Consider the following 19288-nt stretch of genomic DNA (forward strand, 5'->3'; position numbering starts at 1 on the left):
AAGTATTTGTACTTCGTTACTTCCCATCTCTGCCGGCTGGTGGATGTGATAAATCAGGGAGCTAATAAAGAGCCTGCCCCCAAATTCTGTGAAGAATGAGCTTGCAGAAAATCTCCTAAAATGCAGGTCTTGTGGGGTGTACCTAGTTTGCAGTGGTCAAAGAAAGGAACAGTAGTGAAGATGTAAAAAAAGGTGATTGATGCTTAGTAGGAGAAAAAGCCCGGCCTATCAGGATTAAACCAACACATTATCTATTCTAGCTAGATTTGCTTGTGAAGTTAATGGTTATTCTGAAAGGCATTAGGTTGGATGTTCATGCTGGCCCCTTTCTACTGAACAACAAAGCAGAGGCAGAAGATGGGTCTAATCTTAGGAAACATTTTTAGAAACCACATAAATGGTTAGGAATCTGCTTTGCCTACATGGACCTCACATGACATCAAGATGCACTTCAGGAAGAGGGTAAGCTCGAGGTGCTTTGGACAATATTGGGTGAAACTTTGGGTCTTACTTTGGCACCTATCTGAGCCTTGAAGCGGACTCTGTTAACCCTTTTAAAGAAACAGCTCTCTCTGAAAACTGTAGTCTATTTCAGATGGGTAACTTGCTCCACTACAAACCAAAGAGGATTCAGGAATAGTTTAAGGAGCAGAACAAGTTTACCTAGATACTGTAGGGGTTTGAAATATTCAATCAAGCCTTTGTGGGATGTGCAGGACAAATAGGTCCAATCCATGGACCACAAACTCCAGGACTCGGTGGGTGTTCTTAGTGCCAGATAGCAAAGCACACTATCAGGGCTCTGATGGAATCCATGCCTTGACAGTTCAGGGATTTTTTAGCAGTAAAAAGAGATCAACACATGATTACGCAACTGGTCATATTCTAATGGCTGAACCATACTTGCTGTGTGATCACCTGTGGGCTTATCTTTGCCATTTATCAAGAATTACTTAAAATGTATGTTTCATTATGTGTTTAATTTCTTGGCCAATGTACAGCACTTTGATCCGTGAATCCTATTTTAGGGCTGTTGTTTTAGGCAGTAACGCTATGAAGCCTTTAAAGAACTAATCAGAAGTGTAAAAATGAGGGCTATGTGATATGGCTTAAAATCTAATCGCTGATTTTTTTTCCCCCTAAAAAATCTAATTAATACTTTTTTCTCACTTGAGTTTCAAAATAAAAACGACAATGACACATATTGCTTTTAAAAAGTTAGCTTTTATTTTAATTATCCCTTCCGAGAGATAAACCTTGATTTAAAGGGCAACAACTGTGAAACATGCAGGAAAAATCATCACCTTTCATAGCAAACAATGAAAATATAACACTAAATGTTTGTAGCTAGTGGTATTACACAGAGAAATATTTTATCAGTTATAAGTAGACATCTAAGAACAAAAATAGATATCTTAGGAGTGCATTGGTGGGAAAATAATTCAGATTAAAAAAAAGTAATTAAATGACAGATTCAATTAATTGTCCAGTCCTGCTCTTAGCTATGGAGGAACAAAGAGAGAATTGGTAAAAAAAAAAAAAAAAAATCGAGAATCAAAAGAGCAAAATTGTTACCAACAAAAAGTGAGATTTATCGATTTTATTAATACTAGTTTAAATGTATTTTATTGATGCCAGAAAATAATCCGATTGTTGTTGTTGTCCAAAACTAGTTATCTGTGATAGGAAAATTAACCAATATTAAATCTTTCTCTTTGCTAGTGTCAGAATGGGAGAAGCCTTTAGCATTCGTCCCTGGTGAGTCCCATGACCTTTGGCCAATTTCTGGAGCATCTGGAATTTTTTTAACAAGCAGCAATTTTGATTATTGTTTCTGTCTGTTCACTGTCTTAGGCGTTGATGGAGGACCACAGAGTGCGCCCCCTTTATGTCTAGGAACAAATGGCATATTTGCATCTGCTAAAAGAGGCACCAAGATGGAAATGAAGCATGTGTCTAATGGCAAAAAACAAGCTTCACAAAAAGCAACACAGAGACAACAAGGCCACTTTCAAAGTGATTACCCTGGAAGTGATACAACAAAGGAAGCATCAGTGCCTGAAAGAGATCCTGTGCCTGCCATGCAAAACCTCTCTCAACCCAGTGATACTTTTCTGCCTTTGCCACAGGTAAATCAATGTTTGATCTAAGCCCTGTTTTTTCTATCTTCTTCAAAGGTAAATGAGTTCAGTATGTCGGGGCTGGCAGATATTCACTCTGCGGTCTGTTAATAACTGCATACCTATTAACTGTTATTATCCAGGTGAGCAGCAAAGCAAAGAACGACATATCTCTGAAGGATCTTTGTTTTGAAGACAAAAAGAGAATTGCACACCTCATTGAAGAGCTAGCCAGGTAGGTGAAAAAAAAAATCATATAGAGCCTCTTTAAAGTATTTCTAGTAATAAGCTTCTATAAATGGAACAATTACACATAATGCTACTTTGTACATCAAAATATCAGTATTTAATAACTCAGATTACCTGCAGACTATTTTTCCTTTCATTTACTTTAACAATGCTCTTTAATGGTTTACAGAGTAAGCGAGGAGAAAGAGGAGTCTATGCAGCGTCTGAAAGATGAACAGGGAAACTTTGAACGCAAGATCCAGGTGCTAGAGCAGCAGAACCTGATGATAGCACAGGAACGAGAAAGTATCCTTTCAACTTGCTGGCAGAACATTTTGCCAACATTTAGAATATGGTATTTAAAATCTGTAATGTGTAACTTTTATTGATATGTCTAAATCATGTCAGGTGCATCAGATTAAACCAGAATATTATTGATAAGTGGAATATTAATTATAATATTTTTAGTAATTGAATAGGCAGTGATATATTTAAAGCATTTTTTTGTTTAATTAATTATTATGGCATACAGCTAAAGAAAATGTAAGAGGCAAACGTTTTCCATGTGCAGTGCAGTACATGTACTTAAAAACTGGTCCGGTCTTCTTTGCATGATTTACTACAGCCTGTTCTAACACCGAGACGTAAAAGGAAGAAATATTGCGTGATATTAAGTGTTTCCTCTCATCCTTGTAAAGAAAAAATGTCAGAGCATGTGTTTTGCCTATCAGTCTTAGTGATGCCATTTGCATTAAAGTAGGAACTGGTACATTTGACAGTGTGAACAAGAGCTGCTGAAACAGGAAATAAACATCTATATTAAGTTTGTCAGCAGAGGTTTGCTGGAATCTCTCTAAAGTTCACTGGTAGCGAGCTGCACTTATTTTGAATTTGATGAAACAGTGGCCAATAACAAGGCTCCCCAAGTTATCACTGACAGTACAAACTCTAAACATTGCCTTACAAAGCTTAAATTCTGTTCTTGGGACTCACAAAAAGCCACAATTTTTCAAATGTAAATACCTGACTTTGAATTTGTATTGATTGATGAGGCTGAATGACATCATTATCATTGGGCTCTATCTATGTTAAGAGCCTGGCCATAGGTGAAAGGGTGTTTTTGATTTTAGCATCTGCATCCTCCAAGCACCCGGTCAACCTGGACTGGGTCCTTCCAGGGTCGTGAAAATAAGGAGGTCGGAAGAGTTTGGGTATGGATTCAAACAGGTCCGGCTTTTCCCGAGTTTCACTGCCCCTCACTCACCGTACGCTCTGCCGCCTAGCTACCGTGACAGGTGACACATAAAGCAGGCAAAAAATGAATGTCGAACTTCTTTTTACTCTTCTGTATGCTAAATACATTTTCAAGGAGTTTCAGCAGCAGTACCGTCGTCACAAATATAAGATTTGCAGTCCCCATACTGCACGGAATCTGTGCTTAAATGTAGGGTTGAAAAAATCGTGATTAATCAATTATTGAAATAATTGTCAACTAAGTTAGTAATTGATTCATCATAACTGGAGTATAGAGACTCTAAAATGCCTTTACCTGACAGAGCAACCCACTTGAAGCATTAGTTATATCAAGATGGTTAAAAAATTGTATATAAGCATTTTGTTTTTAAGATAAAGAGTTTTTTTCTCTGTCAGTAAGCTCTATCTGGAACAGAAATAAATTAGATTGCCCACAGCCCACAGCAAGCTTTAGTCCACAGAGCCACAATTGCCTTTTTTTGTGGTCAAGGGGTATAAATCTAGACTAAAATGTCTCGCCCTTTTTCCAGAGAGAAAACCAGTGACAGACCCGCTGGTTTGTTAACAGAAAGAACAAGACAGCACTTAAATGCCAATAAAGAGGATTAGGTGTTTTGTTTTTTATCAATGAGAATGTGTTAAAGCCTAATGCTTCTAAGATAGCATGCCACCTGAAGAAATATATACAAAACACACCTACAAACTATTAAGTATCAAACTCAATGAATCACCAGAGGAGGTTAGAATACTGATGGTAAAGAACCTTAAGGAACTGGACAAATAGCAATAATTTACAGGAACTGGGCTGTAAGGCAATAACCCTGCCTGCAACCATAACACAAAGCACAAAACACACTGAAAATAATGTTACTTTCCCTACACCGATCACAATGTGTTGGACTACTGGCTTGACATGAACCCAGGATAACGACCTCTTCAGCCACTTGTTGGCTTTCATTGATTTGCAGTAATTTTTTTTTAAACTCTTTCTATACCCTATCCCTGGTTAGTTTATAATCTCCCTGAACCTTTTCCAGACAGATGTGGTGATGGTTGCAAAGAACTGGTCTTTGAGCCTCTGAGTATAGTCTGAGTATAGTTTAGATTCCTGTACCTCCTTGCTAAACCTGTAAATCTGTGCCTGAATGAAAATGTGCCGCAACTTCTGAAACCCCCTTTTTCTCCTAATAATAGCTCTCTGGGTTTGGCTGTAACCCAGAGTTTATCATTCTCCTGACCCTGGTTGGTGTTGGTATTTAGTTGTCCTCATAGAAGATGATGTAGGACGAAACAATGGTTAACTCATTGAAGTTGTTGGGACCATTTCTGAAGATCTGATTTTTTTTTTTTTTTTTTTTGTTGGACAAAAAGTTGATAACCTGTTTATGCTTGGGGAGTTCTTGGTTGAGGTTTCCTGTGGTAAAGTCAACAAAGACAGTAACAATAGAGTCCTGGTTTGTGTGCTCCTCATCATTCCATTGGCCAGCGTGAGCTGTGTGTCATGCCTGTTGTCAGGCAGTGAAATTTAAAAACCAACCATAGTGAATAACCCAAACTCACAGGGGAGTAAAACAGTTTATAGTTAATGATAAAGAAATTCCAGATAAGGAGAGCAGTGCTGCTGCATCACTGTCACGTCGGTACAGCAGCTGCTGGTGATGTGTAAACAGATACCACCTCCCTTTGTTTTGCCGGAGATTTCTTAAATGCAGTTCGCTCTGAACAGTTGGAAGTCAGCCAGCAGAAGAGCAGAGAACAGGATAAGTTCAGACGGAGAAGTCTGCATGAAGCACAGAACAGAAGATGAATAAAAGGCTCAGATTTTTCCCTACCTGTAGCTGAACTTTATCCAGTATGTTGCACATGGAGGGCACATCGGAGAGAAGTATTGCCTGTAGCATTGCGCAAAATACCCAGCTCCGTTTCCTCTCTTATGGTGCTTCACTGCACTCTCCAAAAATTCGGACATTTTATTTTTTACTTTTTTAATTGTTTCTTTTCTGTCTTAATGACATTCATTACTATTGTGTATCAGATAAATTGCCTTATTTTCTGTCAAGGTTCTCTCTGTACTCTATTCTACAGTAGTGTTGCTGCTCAACAGCTCTGAACTTGGCAAACCTTCCTATGACTATGTAGACCTTAGACTATAGCCAGGCCATATTAGAAATAATTATTTTACCACTCTGATCTAGTAATTTTATTCTCCAAGAATTGTAATTTCAAATTTGCATCAGCTGATACCATGATCATCAGAATTGGAAGAAATAAACACTTGAGATATGTCCCTCTGTGTATAATGAATAAAAACAAATGCCCTTCTAATGATATTATAATTAATAAGAAATGTTTATCTGCTGCTCATTTAGAATAAATTCAAGTTAATAAAAAATAGAATTAAATCTCTGGCTAAACTTTACAGATAAGGAATTCATGAACTTTATATTTAGGTTTTATTCAGGATTTTTTTTATATGTTTGGAGTCATAAACCAAGGATATATTTAAATAACTATTATTAGTAATTATCAATAATAAATACATCTTTTTACATAAAAATATGCAAATATTAAAATGGACATTAAATGTCATTACATTAATAATATTCAGAGCTATCTGCAGGGGGCAGTGTTGTCTCATTTAAAGATACGTAAAGGCCCCCAGGCTAAACCCGTCAGTCTGACACAAAAGGCAAAGAAATGGATGCATTTAGATTATTTGATGCTTGCTGCAGTTGTCCTTTGCAATTGCTTGCAGCTTATCCACTGTTGTGCTCAGAATCCATTTCATGGTTGGAGCCGGTGGTCTGGACTGTCTGAATTATCTAACATGAGGTTGAATACTAACTCAGAGAAAAATGAGATGGTCTGATTTTTTTATTCATTAAAAAAGGTAATTGTTGGAGACAGTCAGTGAAAACTAAATTTGAGCTTCCTGCACAGTTTAGAAAAACTTATATCCTAATATTTTTTACTTTTTCCATGATACAAAAACTCTTGACATTCTACCACTGAAAAGCTCAAAAACCTTTGGAAGGAATTTTTAACGAGATACCACCCATCGATCAGCCATGACAGGTGCTATCTGGTTTGTTTTAGTTTAACGCGACTTCTTTATTTATTTTCCCTGAAATAAATCTCCATATTTTGACCGAAAAAAACTGATTTTTGACCGATGACGGTTTGATTATAGGGCATACTTTTAGTGGTTCTTTAATAACACCCTGTCTGTTGGGATAATGAAACCGCCATCCAAAGAAAACCTGTTTGAGATCTGCTTATCTTGACAGATAGAGACCAAGATCTTAGAGATGCACTGACTACTGGTGAATTTTCTGTCAATAATTTTCTAATCTGTAGGCTAAATTCAAAATTTGTATGGTACCACCCCAGGTTTAGTCAGGTTCAGCACTGGAAAGGGCCTGTGGTGACTACAAAGCAGGGGCAGACAAGGCGCCAGCCATTTCAGCACTGGACAGTACCAACCCAGGTTAAATCAGGTTCAGCACTGGAAAGGGCCTGTGGTGACTGCACAGCAGGGGCAGACAAGTTAATTGTTTTGCTGAGGGTTTCTGGGGGCCTGCACATCACTCAACCTGTGAAACCCATCCATTAAATTCTTTCCAATATTCCAGAATTTAACCCTTTGCCATTAGCCAGCACTTCAGACAGGACCCTAACTCCTTCAACAGAGCCCATACGAGGCCTTTTCTGAAAATAAAACAAAACTTAGAACACATCCTTTTTTCTTTTTAATTTTATTTTTCTTATTTGACTTCAATAAAGAACACGTAAGAGTTAAAAAAATCTGCGCTGACACATAAATTTTATTTATTCTGTTGTTCCTTCTTCGTGGATTTAAAACCACAACCTCCAACAAAGAACATGTCTCAGTTTGCTTCTCTTGTGTTTATAACATTTAAAAAACAATAAAATCAGCCAAAACCGGAACCAGTAGTTCATACATCTAAGAGTCACATTAAAATTAATTAGAAATCTTGTTTTCAGGTGACTTGTTAATAAATATGTTAATGCATAAAAGGAAATCAAAATCATCTTCAGATCTGGTTTTAAAATAAAATAATTGTTGCCAGAACAAAATGTGCTCCAGATGATGAGATTCTGAAACTCTGATTATGACGAAACAAGCTCTCATCTTTTTGTACATTATCCACCTCTACTTTATCCAGTATTATTGTATAAGATGGATATAATTTATCAGTCGTATTCAGCAAATTTGGATAGCATTGAAAACTTCATCTATTTCAGTAGCTTTATTCACTAAGTGAGACACATGGATTTATTACACAAACATGTATTTTCAGCTTTTTTTCTTTTAATCTAGATAATTAGCTTTAATTTTATATAAACAATAAATACTTTTAAGAGGAAATATGAGCCTCACCTCAGCAAGACGCATATTCTAATTTGTTGAAAATGATTGCAAATAGATCCCTCAGATCAGGGTCATGGGGAGTATACATTATATCTCTTCATCTTGTATAATATCAGGATGGTAAATTATATGGAATATTCAAAAGTCTGAGATGTTGAAAGAGGAAGTGTGTAGTTTGTTTATCCACCTGAGCATTTCCTTCATTCTGTTTTACATTAAGAAGGCAAAAAATCCGAAGTGTATTTGACCCAGCTGGTAATTTGCACAATTTGCAACAGCAGCGGAGAAAATTGGGAAAGCACAACTCTATTAAAGTCAGTTTAGCTTGGAGACTTGGCATTTACAGCAAACTTCTAAACTTCATTAAAAAGGTATTTAAGAGGAAAAAGTGTTTGAATCCTATCACCTTAGGGTAGGGGGGATAACAGTCTTTAAAGTATGTGCAAGAGTCAGGAAGACCCTTCTTAGGAAAAAGGTTTGGGCACTTCTTGGAAAGGTTAAGGAGACACCAAAGGCAAGCGTAGTGAGCGAGGGTCTTGTCAAGTCTAATTCCATTACGCCTCAGCTTATCTTATCTAACCAAGACTCAGGGTTGTCTGAGGTATAAAGAATGTGGGACTATACGTTAGCCTCCAGCCACCCAGGATAAGTTAGAAAAGGACCCTTGATATTAGGGATATTTGGCTGACATTTGCAATTGACTGGCTTATAGAAGTGAATTTGTGGTATAGATAGGAGGGAAGAGTTTTGTACTTCAAGGCATGTTGGCCTTAGTAGATGTCATTCAGGATTTCTAACGGTGTCTGCTTTTGTTGCTGTTATTAAGAGATTTGAAACAATCTGTAAGGAAACCTGTGGTCCCTTAAAGGCACCACAGGAGCCTTGTTGAATGCCATTGAAGACACTGATGTAATTAACAAAAAGTAAACACAAACTTTCATTTTTGTTTCTATAAATATACCAGCATTTAGTTGATTTTTTATTTTTTTATTGTGCTTTGTTAGATTTTAGACCTGCAATTTGAGCCAAAGGTAAACCTTAAATGTGATTTTTATTTTTTTATTTTTTTAGCGCAATATAGCGCTACATACTACGTTATAGATGTTCATTTAGTTTGTGTTGACTTTAAAATTTCTGTAACTTGTTTGGTTACAAAGCAAGTCATACAAATAGGAATAATTTTAAACTTTGAGCAAATACAACAGAGAAATGAAAAGTCCCTTTATTTCATCTTTCATGCAGAAACAAGTTTTTGCACTGCTTTGCTAAGCAGTTACAAAACTTGTCTAAACAAATATGTTGGAAAACGTATAAGAACCCATCTCTTTTATGTATATCTGACAATAGTGACACTGGGTCCACCGTTAGTGTGATGGTATAGCCATGACTGAGCTGGAAGTGTAAGGAGTTTAGTTTTAAAACTAAAGAAGAAGCTTTTTGATAATTCTGTGTGCAAAAACGTATGTATTAGATGCATTAAGGAGAGCTTCCTTAATGATTCAGTGTGATACAACTTAATATGTGAAGGTCCAGTTTAATGACTCCATCTAGTTATAATATATGAATAGTAAATATGGCCGTTTACCAATGGTTTTGTCAGAATTACGGTACCTTTTTTTTTATTGTATCGTGACATGCTTTCATATATTCTTTCTGTTTGGATTCTCCAGAATCAGTGCTATCAAGACGGTTATGTAAACCGTCATCTTCAATTACTTCCCTGTCATTTCTTCCCTACACACTTTTGATGTACTCAACAGCCATCATGCATCAGGCTCTCTGCCCCCGTTCCCTTTGCATCCCTGCTCAGGCTCAATCTCTTTGACACAGAGTACTAAAGTGGGTTTTAAAATACCCCTACTTTCCCTTCCTTCTGTGCAAATTTGTTCCACCTTGAAATGGATTTCATTATTTCATTTGAGCCTCTCTCTGACAGGGAAGTGAATCATTTTGACAGGCTCCATCTGAAGCCTCCTCACTCCAGCCGCTTGCTTCAGAGTATTTTTGGAGAGGGGAATGAGTGCGTTATTGTCGGCACTTTGTAGTTCGGATGTAAACTGGGAGTTTGCACAGTGCTCCCACTGGCTGATGTCCAAGGCTCTAAGGAAAAGAAATATGAAGAGGGTAATGACATTAGTGCTTCAATCAAGTATACTCGACTGAGTGGCTTTAAAAGAGGGAAATTATAGAAGCAGGATTAATATAAATATGATGAAATATAAAAAGTTACATTTTTTCTATATACGTGTGTTTGAAATTCCTGCATGATTAAGGTAGGCTGTAGCCTAGGAAACATGTTCAATCTGTGAGGCATAAACAGACCTCCCAGTGCCGGCTTACTTGATGTGATGCCCTTGTGATGTCCTTAGGTTTTCCATATAGCTTGCTTTCATGGAGATCAGCGCAGGCATCCTGGAGCCCGCGTGAGGCTGAGAGTTTAATCAAAGTGTTCTCTCACATTTTGCCAGTGTTTATGGAAGTCGCCGCATTGCATTTGCCTGGTGTCTGGTCCTCAATTCAAAGTCATCCTCACTCTCTTCTTTTCCCCCCTGTTTCATTTCCACGGCCTGATTGAACTCATCTAACAAGGAAAGTGTTTTCTTATTCAGTGTTCCGCCAACTATTTCTTCAATAAGACTCTACTCTGAACTTTGATTTTCTCTTTAAACGGAAGCTTTTTTTTTGCAAATGGATGCTGAGAAAAACTCATCAGATGGGATAGCATTGCCACCATCATAAAAAGATATGACATGGAGGAATACGCTTTATGGTCAGCTTGGGGTGTGTGTGTGTGTGTGTGTGTGTGTGTGTGTGTGTGTGTGTGTGTGTGTGTGTGTGTGCGCGTGCGTTAGTTGTATTGTGCACTACTTGCTTTACAGTTGTGTTTGGGTGTGGGCTGCTAACTATGCATTTGGGGAATTTTCACTTTTGTGCCTTGATGTTCTTCTGTTGTTTGGATCTGTGTGTGTCCTAGAACGTTGGGCTTGATTACTGCACGTGTGAGGATGTGTCTGTGTGCAGCCTCCCCGTTCTCATGCTCATTTCTTTGTGTGTGTTGGTGTGGTTTGGTGCTGCCACTGTCATTAGTGGGCTCCTGAGGCACAGCAGTAGTCCCGTTCCAGATTAGTTTTCGTCTTGCTGCCAGCTCTCTGTCTGGCAAATAGCCTGGCGTGGCACAGCCCAGCTCAGCTCCACACAGCTTGGCTCAGCCCAGATGGCAAAAGCTACAAGCCACAACAACAACTTTGATTCTGCTGAACTCTTCTATCCATTTGTTTTAAGGAGTTACAGCTTTCTCTAGCTTCTGGGGTACAGTATAGAAGTTTAATTTCAGATTGTAGGTAAAAGGGCCAAAAGTGTCATGATACTAAGAAGTGAAAACACCCCAGTTTAAAGAAAACAAAAACATTTTTAATGCATTTTTTTTAAGCTTTCTATTATGGTATACATTTATTAAATCATAAAGATCGTGACCTAAGAGGTCTTTCATTTAAATCACACATGTCTGTGTTTACCCATATAAATGATATCAAAGGAGTAGCAGTCCCTCCCTGTCCGGGAAAACCAGTGACCAGGAAGCACCTCCCTTGATCATGCTTAACCTGACCTGTAAACAAAACGGTAAACAACATGGCTGCCAGAGGTCCCTGACTTTGGTTAGCCTTTCTAAAGACCAGTCCAGTGCCAGAAGTAATGACATACCATGCCGCAACACATTATCAAGCAGCACCCAAACGGGAGAAGTGTTGTCGTGAAGCAAAGAAGGCAAATATCTTTCAGGTATCAGTGCTGGAAAAATAACACCTGAAAATAGCTAATATTTCATAGCTAATTAATACTCTTTAGTGCCAAACACGTTTTTTTTCTCCATTATATCTATATATGTATAGTTGACCTTGGAAAGCTTATAAAAAGCCCATATAGAAGCCTTAATTTATGTGCCTCAAGGGTTACTTAAAGAGAATTAGTGGACAAACGGCATCATAAAAACCAGTGAGCACAGCAGACCTTTGTGGGTTTAGAATAAGGTTATGGACTAATAACCAAAGCTTTAAACATCTGAAAGAGGAGTGATAAATCGATCCTCTGGAAATAGAAAGCTTGTGACACAGTGACAGAACCACATAAACATGGCTACTGACCAAAACCTAAAAGTAAAGCAAAGTGAAGATTATCAGAGAAGGAGCTTTGAGCAGCTGAGTCCAAAGTCGATCTTCAAGAGTCGCTTTCCTGCAGGTTTTCTGTTTGTGGTGTCAGCACAGCTACTTTTAGTTGATGGCTGATTAACACCTTATGCTTTGCTAATGTCATCTAAATCATCTGTTAAAACAGAGAAACATTGAAAACCTGTAAGACGGCGACCGTCAAGGGCCAACTTTGGACAGCCCTAGTTTAGAGGGTTCTAAAAACTCTGGAGAAGCTACGTAAACACACAGCTTGTATGGGGGGTTCTGTTGACTGTGTAGCCCACGAATGTTGCTTGTATGGAAGAGTGTTAAAAGAAAGCCTTAAAAAGTGTTTTTCTGTTTCCTACAAGCCACGTAAGGAACACACACACAAAAAACAAAACATGGAAAAACATTGTCCCATGAGATTAAATAAAAAAACAAACTTTGCGGAGGGAGACCAAACACTGAACATCACGCTGAATACATCATTTCCAAGTTCAATCAACATAGTGTCAGCATCATGCTGTGGATTTACTTCTCTTCAGCAGGGACAATAACCCTGATAAGAGTTGATGGGAAGATGGATGGAGGCAAAGAGTATTTCAGGAGGAAAATCTGTTAGAGGCTGAAGTGCAGTGCTCTGACTGCGCTTTAAGTAACCGTCATCACACAGGCAATGCTGGAATGTCATGATTCAGGTCAGATTTTATTTGCAGTGACTCAAAGTATTTGCCTAAATCCAATTAGGCATTTTGTAAAACATAGGATTTGTTGTTCAGATTCTTTCACCCAATCTGATGGACGTCTATGATAACTTTTTGTAAGTCACTGTATAGATTTTATACCCATCCATCCATTATCTGACTCGCTTGTCTCGAGTGGGGTCACAAGGGGTGCTGGTGCCTATCTCCAGCAGTCAATTGGCGACAGGCAGATTTTATACCATTCAGAAATATTTTCCGGGGGGAAAACAATGTGTATAAAGTAGCAATAACCAGGTTGCATGAATGTATAACTTGGTGCAACTTTAGTACTTTGTAGATCTGGGGTGAATTAACAGCATGAATTTTATGAAGTTGGTTTTTTATAAGGGGGGTTCAAGTAAAGTCGCTGTTGTTGGTTACTTAACCTTCGGTGCTTCAGGCCTGCAGCAGCAGTACAAAGAGTGCCAGGAGTTGCTCGCCCTCTACCAACAGTACCTTTCTCAGCAGCAGGCCAAACTAAACCAGTCCATTGCACAGCTCAGTCAGGCGACTCACAATAAGGTAAGGCACAGTATGGAAGGTATGCATTTTTCTTTTGTATGATCCATCAACTTATTATCAGACAGAGACAGTAGGATCCTTCTTCTGTATCTTAAGAGAGGTGGAGATCCTTCAGCTGGCTCCCTAAGACCATATTTACAGATCTGATTTGTTGCACACAGCCTCTCAAGCGGAGTGAGTCCCTAATCAAGAAGATGACATTGGAGCTCCTTGCTCTGAGGCTTTCTCCTGATTGAAACTCTTTGTTAAGTAAGTTAAAACTGACTGGATCTGTACGTGGTTCCAGCAGCACACAGAGGGACTGGTCCCACATCTTTTGGAGTCTACTGGAATATTGGGAGATATTGATGTGTATGAAACATGGTTTTTCGTAGCAAACACAAACCTAGCTCTCTGTGGAAAGCTGATATAAATGGTGAACCTCTGAAAAACATGCAGAAAGCGTCCGTCTTGTTCTCTACTAACTAAATTATATGACTTGTTTATGTTTAAATTGCTTTTGCTTGAATTCTCTAAAATGCTTTTTTTTTTGTTTTTCTGCCCTTGATAACAATTAGCTAACCTCTCAAAAGGAAGGGAGATTATTAGCAGTACAGGGAATTCAGCTAAAAAGACATGTTGCATTGTTGTGGCTTATTTTTTAGTGATCTGCAGTTGTAATTATCTTCTTATTTTATGGTTATAGGCTATACACTCCTATCTCTAAACAATTTATTAGTTAATTGATTCCTAAATGCTTTGATTTTAATAGAAAAACCTTATAGGCTAGCTGAGTGCACGTCAGGTCATATTCTAATACCTACTGATGATTTTTCTTTAGTCCCTGCAAATTTTTCAAGCCACTCTTTGTTAGGCTGTGACATTTTAAATTGAAGTCAAACAAAAAGGGCCTCAGTAAAGTAGATGGGTAAATTCAGAGCATTTGACCTGACCAAATCCAGTTATTGTCTCTCTCAAGGTGACTCTGTACAGGCAAAGATGCAACTCAAGGGAAGGCTTCTGTGAGTAATAGTGACTTTGTCAACCTCGTTGTCCCACGGCGGCTCTGAATAATAAGTATTTTCTTGCTCTCTGACCCTCAGCAAATTACTCAGTCTCTTTGCCATTAGAATAGTAGATGGGCTTTTCTCCCTGTGTTTAGCTGGTAATGTTCTTGATCTTTAAACACAAAGTTTTCTTCTTAGTCTCTCAGCAACACTTAATTGTTACTGTTTTGTCACTATAAAGTTCAGACAGATTATAGCAGCATGTGCATAATCTTGTCTACGGTTTACATAACCTGCGCTTTGGCAGCAGTTGGGACCTCCATAGCTTTTACTAACAAATGGAGGGAGTTTATGGCACAGTACAGAGTTAGTGCATTAGTTAGGTAGAATTTTTTGTTTTGTTATCTAGCTGTAGATTAAGGTTTTATAGAGCAGTCAGATTTGGCTGATAAGGTGTATCAGACTTTTAGAGGCACTAAATTTGGTAAAAAGACTTTTTCTTTTGGTGTGTTCACAGGTGCTTGCTTCAGAGGAAACTCAGAGCAGGTCCTCTGCGAGCAGAGCTAATGGCTCTCTTTTCGATGGCTCGTACCTCGGCCTCACTGCTGCCGGTGTGCAACAGTCCCAGGTGTTCAGGGGTGGTAGTGGAAGAAGAGGTGCTGCAGAAACGTTTAGGAACCATGAGTCTCTGTCCTGTGACAGCGTGCTGAGTCCACACGTCAGAGCAACCAAACAGCACATGAGTCAGAAAAAAGACTGCAGGAAACCACGCATATGCTACACATGTGAGCGCTGCCAAGGCAGTTGTCATGACTCTAGCTATGATGCACAGCACTGGAGAAGTGAAAGCTGCTCCTGTCTGGTGAACTGTCATCACGACTCCTTAAATCGCAGGGAGCATCAAAGGTAATGTTTATGCACATATTCTTGCTGCAGTAGTTTTAGTCTTTTAACCCTTTCACATTTAGTTATGCACTACCACAAACTTCAGTGTCTTATTAGGAGTTATTTAAAAATCCAACACAAAGTAGTGCTTAATTGTGAAGTGGAAGGAAAAGATGCATGGTTAAGCTAAAAACGGTGGCATTCATTTGTATTTTGTCATTTTTACTTATCCTTAAATAAACTTTAAGAAAAGTGATATTTTTGATCTTATGTAGTTAGTTAGTCAGAAGCTGGAATTGATCACCTTAGATAACATGGATGTTTATATTCAGCTGGGATGGGGGCAACTGACCCTAGCTGGTAGAACAGTAGATTAAGTAAAACACAGGGCTATCTGAAAGAAGCCTGTTGATCCTCTGAGTTGGACAGTGAATGCTTCTATGGCTCCATTTATAAGCCTAAAATTCCATATGAAAAAAAAAATTATCTTAAATTTTTTTTTATTTGTCCAAACAAATCCGATTAATCAAGTTTTTTATTACTTCCAAAAGCTGCTCTTATTTCAGTCGTCCCCCCTGGGACCTGAGCTTGTTTTAACAGGCAACAAACCTCAATATTTAGCGCCACTAGTATCGCACATTGAGTTATGAGAACAAAAGTTATAAACTGATGTCAGTCCGAGTTATGGAAGCCCAAGGAGTGCATTAAAGGAAAAAAAAACCCTGATTTAAAAAAAATAGAATCTTTATAAACAGAAAATTCGATTCATCGAAAAAATCAATGAATTGCCCAGCTCAACTTATAACTCTTAATCTGTTGAGGTTCAGCTGTTTTTCAAAGACGAATAAGGAAAAAAATTATCTCTTTAAAAGTGCAAGGCAGGTAAAAAAAAAATCACAGAATTTCAGTTTCCTTCCACTTGTCAGTTTTTTGCTACTTTCTCATGAAACGGGACTGAAAATATTAATGTTTTGGTTGCTATGTGATAAATACTGAAAGGTTGAGGGTGTAAATAATTTTGCAAGGCACATTATCCTCTTACAAGACTACATCTGTTTTTTTTTTTTCTAGTTAAGATCTACTCCTACAGCGGAGACATGCAGATCATGTGTTGCACATATTTCCATATAGGTTTCAGAGCGGGAATATGATTAATGCAGAGGCAAAGGAAGCCCTGACCAGGCCACTGCTGGGTCACGAGGACTGGGAGGAGAAGCGGCACCAGCTGCTGTTGCAGAAGATGCAGTTAGAGATGGAGAGAGAGAAGCTGCAGGCACGGCTGGCTGAGCAGGAGGAGCGGCTTGGCAGACAGACAGAGCAGCTTCGACAGTCACGACTTCATCACAGCAGGTAGAACATACAAGCCAAGGAAACATGGCCTGAATGTGGCAACACTGCTGGGAAACATTTACAGGCTGAAGTTGATAAGCGTTTACTTGTTTTTTTTTCTTTATGAATTAAAGTGTCTAAAAAGTTTCTGTCCTGTGTCACCCATTGCAGACCTGTTTTTTTTTTTTTTTTTCTGATTTTCCACTCCTTCTTTTTCATTTGGGTTTAACAATCCAGTCAGGCTCAATTCAGCAGCTCAAAATCTCAGAATGAAGGGTCAGAACCCAAGGGTCCTTCTCACCAAGATTTGCCCTCCAGGTAAGTCAGTCATTTTAGTCAGACTCTCAGCTTAACCATCAAATAAGCAGTTCACACCCATATAATATTGTTAAAAAAAATGAGCCTCTGGCCTGCAGGTCGTCTGAGGATGGGGAGGTTGATTCTGCAGCTGAGCAGTTGCATGGAAAAACCTCCGAGGCTATACCTGCTTCTTCTCTCAATGCAAAGAGTAAGTCTATCAGCGAATATAAAAGGATCGATTTATTATAAACTTTAATCCAGGGTGCATTTCATTTTTTTATTTTTTATTTTTATTTTTTACAATTCTATTGCTTATAAAACTAATCATACTGATTCAAAGTATCATACTCTTGGCTCTATGACTTGCTGTTTACATTTCTAAATTTAATGATTTTTTTTCTGTTAAACCATTAGAACAGTCTAAGAGTGACATGGCCACATCTCCACTAAAGAACCCTTCAGCTCAAAGTGTCCCTACCTCAGTTTCTGCAACCCAAAACACCTCTGAAAGCAGGTGAGTAAATATAACCTTAATATTTTGACTCAATTTTGATAGTTTACTTATTATACTGTTGGATTGTTGCTAGGGTACCATTATTTCTTAAGCCATAATGTGTTGAAAAGTAGCTGTAAGATTTAGCATAGATCTTCTTCTATTAGTTGCTCTATTTGTTGCAATTTTGATATCGACTATTAAGTTAAGAGGTTTTTACTAATAATTTAGATAAAAGACATTCTGATTATAAAGTTGTCATCCTACCGAGCTTTAGCATCCTTTTTTAGCAAATAGCTCAGCTAGCCTGGCTTTACAAAAGCAAAAGCAATGTTCCACGGAGAATGTAGACCCTTGCTCTCAGCCCTCATTTTAAAAAATGTACAAAAAGTGCAAAAAATAAAAATCAGATGTGTCATGCTTCATTTAGGTCTCCTGTTTCCAGTAGAAAAATTTAGTCGCTCTCAGTCTGAAGAATATGCATGTCTCCACATTTCCAATTAACTTTTCTGTTTTACATCTTTCAACTAAAGTTTATATCTGTAACACATTAAAATATAACTTATTTGTCTAAGGAGCTTTAATCACCCAAAAACACTATTAAAACAGATTTTTTTTTTTCAAATATAACTCCATGAGAGAAAAATCACATTAAAACAATTTAAATAAAATGTCAGATAAAGAAAATGGTGAACTGTCAGACTGCTTAAGCCAGCGTTAAAACGGCGTTAAAAGCCAAAGGGAAGAAAATGTGTTATGAGAGAAGATTTGAAAACCGAGAGGGAATCAGCCTGGCGGATGAGCAAAGGTAGGTCCATAGTTTGAAATAGTCTGATGACAGAGAAAGTATGAACATTTCTCTACACTTTCTTTTCTTTTTGTCTTGAGCATGACTAATAAAAGGCTATTCTGTAGAACTGAGCGGAGTGTGTAGATAAAGCAGGCCTGACAAACACTGGACGGCAAGGCCATGAAGATATTTAAAAGCAAATAAAAGAATATTATAATCATCCCCAAAACAAACAGGTGGCCATTAAGTTGCTGCTAAAACAAGAGACGTATTCTCTTGTTTTTTGGTATGACTTAACAAGTGTAGCAGCATTTGGGATCTGCTGAGGTACACTTTTTATTGTTCAGGTGTATGAAATGTTGTGGAATTTATGAGTTAATTTCTGCTGTGCATTCAAATTGTTGTTTTGCGTAGTAACTTTATCCCCCTTTTTTAGTCTAATATGAATCTTACTGCTATCTTTACTCTGCTTCCAGAAAATTGACTCCATGGGGTTGGGTAAAGAGAAAAGGGATGAGGAATAACATTACAGCCTTAAGCCACTCTCAGTGAGAAAGTTGCTGCATCAAACTCAGAAGCTTCATCATAAACAAAACGTTTTTAGATGAGACCTTAGCTGATCTAGAGCAACTGCATGAATACTGACCCGGTTCTGTAAAGGAGTAAGCAGGAGATAATGAGGTACCAAGATGAAGAACATAAGAAACAACTGGAATGTGTGGAGACCCAGCAGGTTTTATATTTGTTTGTAATTTTGGATCATGAATCAAAACATAGAAACAAAAATCAGGACCTAAAATTTTCTGGTGCGTTGCCAGATTTCTGGTGTTCTTTTGTTGCAGTCTAGAGAAATGCTTGGCTTTATTAGCTTTGATGAATTGGCAAAACGTGGTTTAAACACATTATTGAGCGAGAAATTCCACCTCAAAACGTCAAGATTAAGATCCTACTGAAATTTGCTGCTCCTCAATGGAAATGGCTTCCTTCAGGCAAAACAATACAGCTTTTGTCCACTGGGGGAGCCAAAATTGACCAAAACATTGTAAGTTCTAAAGTACTGCTTTAAATCGGCCATT

General features: G+C 38.1%; 1 protein-coding gene across 1 annotated transcript in view; it reads left to right on the plus strand.

Annotated features, from left to right (window-relative positions):
• Positions 1–19288, plus strand: part of kiaa1328 (KIAA1328 ortholog) — a 29956-nt gene that overhangs the window by 2020 nt on the left and 8648 nt on the right. Inside the window, exons 2-11 of the mRNA XM_015379870.1 lie at positions 1723–1758; positions 1855–2129; positions 2264–2355; positions 2539–2654; positions 13308–13429; positions 14933–15321; positions 16432–16650; positions 16867–16947; positions 17046–17137; positions 17344–17443. Of these exons, the coding sequence (XP_015235356.1) occupies positions 1723–1758; positions 1855–2129; positions 2264–2355; positions 2539–2654; positions 13308–13429; positions 14933–15321; positions 16432–16650; positions 16867–16947; positions 17046–17137; positions 17344–17443 (1522 nt within the window). The remainder of the gene's footprint in view (positions 1–1722; positions 1759–1854; positions 2130–2263; positions 2356–2538; positions 2655–13307; positions 13430–14932; positions 15322–16431; positions 16651–16866; positions 16948–17045; positions 17138–17343; positions 17444–19288) is intronic.

Source organism: Cyprinodon variegatus, unplaced genomic scaffold, assembly GCF_000732505.1.
Source record: "Cyprinodon variegatus isolate N-32 unplaced genomic scaffold, C_variegatus-1.0 Scaffold202, whole genome shotgun sequence".
NCBI classification, from domain to species: Eukaryota; Metazoa; Chordata; class Actinopteri; order Cyprinodontiformes; family Cyprinodontidae; genus Cyprinodon; species Cyprinodon variegatus.